Source organism: Pyrus communis, chromosome 8 (genome assembly GCF_963583255.1).
Source record: "Pyrus communis chromosome 8, drPyrComm1.1, whole genome shotgun sequence".
Taxonomy (NCBI): Eukaryota; Viridiplantae; Streptophyta; class Magnoliopsida; order Rosales; family Rosaceae; genus Pyrus; species Pyrus communis.
The window spans coordinates 12,995,289-13,003,819 of NC_084810.1; the positions used below are offsets into that span (position 1 = coordinate 12,995,289).

Below are 8,531 nucleotides of genomic sequence, written 5' to 3' on the forward strand. Positions count from 1 at the left end.
AAAACTAAAATTGAGTCTTAGATCCTACTATTAGAATCATGTTGATTTTGACGTAGGCGTCCCTGGAGATGTTCAGTATTGGAGATTGACCAGGTTTTATGGTTATCCAGCCATTAGTGACCATGCAAAGTCATGGCAGTTACTTGATACGTTGTGGGTGCACATGGATCATCCCTAGATATGTATTGATGACTTTAACGAAACTCTACAAGCAAATGAGTAGGAAGGGGGAAATCCCAGAAGTACTCGACAAATGGAGGGGTTCCTTGATATTGTGGAGAAGTGTTGTTTTAATGACCTAGGTTACTCTGGGAATAAGTACACTTGGTTCACAATGAAAGTGGGAGGCATCAAAGTGCGGTTGGACTGTGCTTTGGCTACTCAGGGGTGGATTGATCATTTTCCTCATTTTAGGTTGCAGCATTTGAACAAAACATCCTCGGACTACGTTCCGATCTTATTGACTTGGGAGGGAAGCAAACCGCATCGAGGTATAAAGCAATTTCGTTATGAGGAAGCTTGGAACATGGTTGATGATTGCCCTGAGGTGGTATGGAATGGATGGGAGGTCAATATGGATGGTTCACCAATTTATCAGGTTACGGAGAAAATTAAGGCTACAAGAATGGTGCTATCTAATTGGGTTCGCAGTAAAGTCAGAATGGGGCCACAAGAGATTAGGGAGGTAGAAGACAAGCTCACTAGCTTGTTGGGGCAACCTTTTATCGAGGAGTCAATTGAACAGAATAAGGCTCTTAGTGAAAGATTGAATTTTCTATTGGAGTAGGAAGAGACCTTTTGGCGTCAAAGAGCAAAAGAAAGCTGATTTTGACTTGGTGACCGTAACACCAAATATTTTCATCAAAAAGCCAATAAAAGATAGAAATGTAATTGGTTGCATGGGCTCATGGATGATGACGGTATATGGCATGAGGACTAGGGAGGTATGGAAAAGGTGGTTGTTTCGTATTTTACCAATTTATTTACGTCAAATGGGGCTATGGCTTTTGATGATATTTTAGATAATGTTACACCTACGGTCACAAAGGAAATGAACATTGAGCTTGGGCGGACGATCACAGATGAGGAGGTAAAAATAGCAGTGTTTCAAATGCATCATACTAAGAACCTTGGATCTGATGGTATGTCTCATGGTTTCTATCAAAAGCATTGGGAGATAGTGGGGCTTGACGTTTGTAAAGACATACGTGAGATGGTTGCTTCAGGGCATATTTTACGTAAGATTAATTATATATATGTTACCTTGATTCCTAAAGTCAAGGAGGCCACCAAAATGACACAGTTGCACCCTATAAGTTTGTGTAATGCCTTGTATAAGATTATGGCAAAAGTGTTTGCAAATAGATTAAAAGTCATTCTTCCCAAGATAATTTCACCCACACAAAGTGCTTTCATCCTGGGAACGCTGATTTCATATAATTATTTAGTGGCAGCGAAGGTTGCCCATTATATGCACAAACGGTTTTTAGGGTTGAATGGACTTATGGCTTTGAAATTGGATATCGGTAAGGCGTATGATAGACTGGAGTGGAAGTTCCTGGAAGCCATTATGAATCGCATGGGTTTCTCTTAGAGTTGTATCCATACGATAATGCTGTTTGTCTCCACACTGACTTTTTCTTTCAAACTAAATAATGAGCTGATTGGGTATGTGCATCCGAGACAAGGCGTTCGTCAAGGGGATCCCCTTTCCCCCTATTTGTTTGTCATGTGTGCTAAAGGTTTATCGGCTCTTCTTAAGAAAGTGAAAGCAGAAGGTGTTCTTCAGGGTATTAAAGTGTGCTGACAGGCTCCGAGTATCCATCACTTATTTTTTGCAAATGATAGCTTTCTATTTGCTAAGGCTACTTTGCAAGAATGTTAGAGTATCAAGAATATATTGCAGGTGTATGAATCTGCATCGAGGCAAGCAGTGAACTTTGATAAGAGTTGTGTCTCATTTAGTAATAACTTATCTAGTTTTGACAAGCAACTTTTGGCTGATTGTTTGGGAGTGAAGAGGGTGGAGTTCCATGATAGATATTTTGGGGTTACCGGTACAAATAGAAGGTTGAAGAACGACACTTTCTGGTATGTCAAGGATAGGTTGTGCAAAAAATTGCAGAGTTGGAGGGATGGCTTGTTGAGTTCCACAGGTAGAGAAATGTTAGTGAAGATGGTGGCTTAGGCGCTACCAATGTATTCTATGAACTGTTTACTTCTGCCCAAGTCTTTTTGTGAAGAACTCAATGTGATGGTGGTAAAGTTTCGGTGGAGTGATGATCCTGGAAAGCGGAAAGTCCATTGGTTGAACTGGTAACAATTGTGTATACCTAGGCTTGAGGGTGGTTTGGGTTTTAGGGACTTTTACACATTTAATCTCATGTTACTGGCAAAGCAAGCATGGGGGTTCATTCATCAACCGAACTCTTTCGCATGTAGTGTCTTTAAAGCTCGGTATTTCCCAACTACGAAGTTTCTTAGCGCTCGGACTAATGTCAATGCGTTGTACATTTGGAAGAGCATCGTTGCTGCGAGGCCCATGATTAATAAAGGGTCTCGATGACAGGTAGGTGATGAGAAGAATATTAAAATTTGGCAACATAATTGGCTGCCCATGGATTCTTTTTTCTGAGTGTTGAGCCCAATACCAGCGAATTTGGGGGGAGGGGTGGAGGACACGGTTGATAAACTCATGATTGTAGAAGAAAGGCAATGGAATATGGGGTTGCTTCATGAATTGTTCTTCAGTGGAGCAAATTCTTTGCATGCCGTTAAGCTTATGAACAATACTAGATCGCAGAGTTTGGCATTATGAAAGGCATGGGAAGTTCTCTGTAAGAAATGCCTATCATGATGCTAGAACCTTAATAGCGGTTGTAGGGGTTGATGCGAGGTGCTCAGCTTCGATCTCAGATGATGGGTAAGGTAAGTTGTGGAGGATGTTGTGGAATACTTGTGTACCAGGGAAGGTTAAGATTTGCGTCTAGAGGGCATGTATGGAGGCTCTACCTACAAGATCTAATCTTGTTCAGCGAATGGTGAATGTGGAGGACCGGTGTGGGGTGTGTGGATTTGGTGGGGTGCCAACAAATCATGTTTTGGGGACTTGTAGCTTCGCAAAGGCTATTTGGTTTAGGGGCATGAGATTTAGGATTGAGGATTGAAGTGGTCATCAATTCATGCAGTGGTTAACTCTCATTTCCCTTCATTCTCCGGCATCAGTGTTTGAGGCTTGCTTGATGATGTCTTGGATGTTGCGGAAGAATAGGACTGAGAACATATGGATTACGGTCGGGATGTCACCACAAGATGTGGTGATCCGAGCGGCACAAGTCGAAATCAAAGAAGGATAATAGTCCGTGCCAAAGTGGGCGGAGGTTGGATATTGGTTGGGTTAAGTGCAACTTTGATGGAGCTTGGAGAAACCAACACTCGAGAGATGGATTTGGTGTGGTTCTATGTGATCATAAGGGAAGGTTTATTGCAGCAACAACATGTCCTAGTAAAGGAATCAGTTTGGCCCTCCATGCGGAACTGGTGCCAGCTCGACAGGCGTTGGTGTTGGCTTAGGCATTCTATCCCAGTGGGTTGGGTGTGATTGTTGAGGGCAACTCATGTTTGGCTTTGGCTGCTATGAGGGAACAAGATGAAGACTGTTCTCTGCTAGGCCCTTTAATAAACGATCTTCGTCACTATCTCCAGTTGTTTCCTTAGTGGTTGTTGAACCATGTGCCAAGAACTGGTAATTCTGTGGCAAATCGATTAGCTCGAATGGAAGTGGGTACTAGTGAGTCGGTGTTATGGTTTGAAGATCCTCTAGATTTGATTAGGGATGCATTGATTGAAGAAAGTATGCAATTTCCTTATTGTCATCTGAGGATAGGCCCTTTGTGTAGGACGCTCTTTTCCCTTCAACCGGGTTGAAAGCCCTAACAAGGTTTTATCGAGGCCCATTAAACACACGATCCTCATTTTGTACGTATTTTCAAGTTGATGTTCAATGAATAATGTACTTATTCTCAAAAAAAAAAAAAAAAAAAAAAAAAAAAGATCTTGTACGCCATCGTATCAAATTATTTTTTGTGTAAGGCATATAATAAAGTCATTGCGTTAGATCATTAATTAGCTATTTGACCATTGCCACTTAAAAAGTAGTCCTTATTGTTTGACCTATACATACCCAATTAACAATTGGATTAGGGGTTAGGCTGTATTAATTGTTGTCTTAGTGGTCATTAGTATGATATTTAATGTGAAAATATGTTGCACACACCCCATACCTTTTATCAATGCTTTCTCCTTTCTGTATACTTTGTGATTATTAATCTTATTGCTTCCAATAGTTGAAGATCGTAGTCGTCGTGATTCGCTTTCGGTTAAAATTAGAGAAGAACTTTATAATCAACGCATTAAAATCTATTAGAAAAGTGATTGATGGGGTTTAAGTGCTAGCGCGCACTTGCTAGGTTAAGCTTTAAAGAAGTCGTTCAGAGGCACCACTATTATGTTGAACTAGTTGTTTTGTGTGGTACCTAATAAGTTTATGCAGAAGAAATTATCTCTTGCAATTAGTGACATTAGATGACAACTATTTAATATACAAATTGAATATATGACAATTATTTATGTCGTTCTTGGATGGCAATGTAGTGACTTCAAGAGAGTTTATCTCCATGTGGTGTGAGAGAAGTGAAATAAATGAGTAATGTTAGGGAGACTAAATTTGTAAACAAAATTTGTAAACTAAATGATGTGTCACCAATAAGAAATGAGCATGTTTATCAACGGTTGATTAATAATCCAATCATTAACTTCCATGCCATTAGTTTACAAAATTTTGTCAATAAATTTGATCTCCTTAGCATTACTTGAAATAAATAGAATTATCAATTATGACTGCTTAGAGTTAGATTCCATCCCATTCATGTACTAATTGGAGTTGATGCCTTCCATTAAGTATTTATAGAGTGCTCAAACACTATTGGGTATATTGGCTTAGGGCTCACCAGTGGAGCCACATAGAGACTAGGGTAGTCTAAGGCCCATCATGGAATTTAAACGTATATTAATTGTCTACTGATTTTTGTAATAATGAGTATGTGGTGTATTTTGTAGATCAGATTTTGGAGGTATCATCAAGTCCTGTGACACACGCCAACCTAAATCGAGGCATGCTGGCTGTCACGTGAGTGTGACGTAGCCATGTGCGCAGTGTAGAAGTGATAGTGATACGAATATGTGGGTAAATAAAAACCAAACTAGCTAATTTACACTAGGTAAGTATATAAGTGCGAGTGAAGATGTTTAAAGCACGAATACCCATTATCAGAGCATAGATAACCTAAGTGTAGTCCAGCAAGCTAAATACTAATTATACAGGATATGAAAGAAAACCCTACATTATTTAGAGTCTGTCAGAACTGCCGTAGAGTCCTCGTGAGCCACCAACTTGAATGTTTAACAAGAACCTGGAGGGGCGGAAAACAGAAAGCATGAGTGGGCAAAAACAAAGCTTTTAAAAACCATTTCTCTTTCCAAAAGTAATAACCCCTCACCGTAAAACCCTTATAATTTCCCAGAAAACAGTAATACATATTTATTTATAGAAATCAAGCTCGAGAGTAACGAAAACTAGATATATACCATGTCACTATCTCAGCAGTAAATATGTAAGCCATGTGATATAAATCAATGCAAAAATGATATGCCAGCCAGAGTCACCTAATGTGACTTGTACGGCTGAACCTATTACTCATTAATCCAGTCGGAGTCACCTAATGTGACCTATACGGCACTAAACCTGCACACGAGTCAGAACCACCTAATGTGGTCTGTACGACAGGCTGAGTGTAAATAAGTACGCTTAAGTGCTATGATCATGTGAAGGCTGTGCGACGAATCGTAGGTCACCTACGAGTCAAAACCACCTAATGTGGTATGTACGACAGGCTGGCACCTGACTTAGATCCAAGCTGAGCGTGCGGTGCGGGAAGTGAACAATCACGTCAAGGCTAGGCCCTGGCCACGGGCGGAGCACTAACACCGGGATGCAGGATAATGGGCTTTACGTGCATAAACTCATAATCAACTACCATGCAACCATATCATCAATATATACTCACCTGAACTTACTTGGGCCTCCACAACATCATGCAATATTATGTAAAGCTATACTAATGCATATGCTAAAATGTAAAGCAAACATGACATGGGATTTAAAATAAAATTCCATTTAAAACAGTTTTTGGGAAACACACACACACATACATATATATATATATATATATATATGTATATATATAAGCAAAAGCCCTTTCACAGGTATGTAGCTGGGTCGTAACCCCCGAGTCTTGCCTGGCTATACTCGTCCTCCGAAAACGTCTCACCTATATGTGAAAGAACTATTTTAACGTTAATTTTAAGCACATAACTAAAACCATGTAATAACTTCTCATACATTGCTTAATTGGGGTGTTTGAATATACCATCGTGGCTTACTCAACACCACGAGTATCCTCATATTTTTAGAATAATTTTTCGACGCTCCACGCGCCATCACGCGTCGGCCAAGGCACAGCCACATGTGTCGGCCACGCACAGGCACTTGCCTAGCACACTGACGGAATCTTTAACGTCGTTAGGGAATATTCCGCTAAATAATAGAATATTTCGTTATATTTACCGACACCGTTAGTACATTCAATCAAAGTTGACGGAATATTCCCCTTCCTTCTCCGTTGGTTCGTCGGATTCCGACGTCGATTGCTGCTGTGTCGCCGAAAACTGGAAAAACTTCAAACTTCAATATCTTTTTCAAAGCTCAACCAAATTCTGTGAATTTTATATGGATTTAAAGCTCTCAACAAGGAGAACAAATCCTTACCTCTTAGAGGTCCTAAAACTGACGGAAAATGGTTAGAAAGTCCCTCGAAATTCCGACAAAGTCTGCAACTCAGTGAACCTGCATGTCCCACCATCTAAAACACTTCAAAATGACTCCAAAGTTCTAGGGAAACTAGGGAAACACCTTCTTAAGCCTTAAAACCAATTAAATCACCCACGATCACGTCAGAGTTATTTTAACTCCTCACCGGAGTTTCTGAAATCTGAGGTTTTCGGGGTCAACTCGCTTAGTAAGTGGTATCATGAGACTCTAGAGCTCGAAAGGAGTGTGAATAGGAAACCCTCGAGATCGATCCGTAAGGTTTTGGTGGTGTTTGAAAGTTGTAGAACTTGGTTGTACGGATGAGAAGGAAAGATCGAGATGAAAGGAGGGAGAAGGGTTTGCACGTGTGTATGTATGTGTGTGTAGTCATGGGTTGGCCAAAGGAAAAAAAAATCTTAGGCCCTAATTGGGTTACCGTGAGAGAAAGAAAGAGAGAGAGTTTTAGGGTCCAAAACAAGTAAAACTAACCCAAAAATCTGATTGGGCTCCAAGTTGTAGGAATTCAATTGATTGGTGACTAAGAAGTCATCCAAAGAATATCATTCCACCCATTTACTAATTCGTTTACTCCTAACTTTTCCGTTACGAATCCAATTCGGCCTTAACTCGCGTCAACATGCTCGTGATGATGCATACAATTTAATTTGTTTACTCATAACTTTTCCATTACAAATCCAATTCGGCCCCAACTTGCATCAACATGCTCGTGATGATGCATACTTTAACACTATATATGAACATCCACGTCACTAAGCCTTAAGGGCATAATCATCATTTCCACACATTCAAGGATAAAATATATATTAATTCGGGACGAGTCGTCACATCCTGGGGTCAACACTTGCTGATGGAAAACTACCTTTTGGTTTTTTAAACCCCCATCTAAAATAAAGTTTACCATATATAACTACCATTCTCCGAACATTTTGATGTCTTTTAAACCAATTCTTTTTTTTTTGTTAGTTTATATAAAACAAGGTATATATATTCGAGAGGGCAATTCAATAATATTAAAAGAAAAATCTCATAATAATAGTTTGAGCTAGTTATAACGCTATTATCAATGTTGCGTAAGATATCAACACATGTTCTACTTACTATGACTTCTCTCAATATTATTTTTTTTCATACAAATTTTAAAGCTCCATCACTCTTGTTTGATTAAAATTTGTCATGATTTTACTAAATTGTTTTCTAATTTCCTTCATTAGCTTAAACGCCCCTCTCAACATGAATTTCTAGCTCCGCCACTATTAGGGCTGGTTTTAGATTGTGGTGCTTTTAAAAAAAATAGCTTATTAAAAAATCTGAAATATCAAATGTGTTTGGTAATATAAAAAAAAAATGTGCTTTTTAGAAAAATTGTTGTTAATGACAATAGAAAAGTATAGAAAAGCAAAAACAGAATCTATCATATTTTACAGCGGTTTATTCTCATAGCAGAGCAGAATCAGTTTTTCTTAAAAGCATATCAATACCAAACTAGCACTTAATAAAACAAGACAACACATTACACATTTCATCCATCCAGAAAATTCCCTTAAACATTTTATTTTGGTTCCTTTCTCTTCCACCGTCTCCT

General features: G+C 39.2%; 1 protein-coding gene across 1 annotated transcript; it reads left to right on the forward strand.

The window, feature by feature from the left end:
* The first annotated feature begins 253 nt into the window (after positions 1 to 253).
* LOC137742975 (uncharacterized) lies at positions 254 to 787 on the forward strand. Its single transcript, XM_068482901.1, has one exon. It carries the CDS (start codon positions 254 to 256, stop codon positions 785 to 787), a length of 534 nt encoding a protein of 177 aa, XP_068339002.1.
* Positions 788 to 8,531: the final 7,744 nt, after the last annotated feature.

Coding starts and splice junctions, on each gene's coding strand:
- LOC137742975 (XM_068482901.1), top strand. CDS start 254: ATGGAGGGGTTCCTTGATATTGTGGAGAAGTGTTGTTTTAATGACCTA.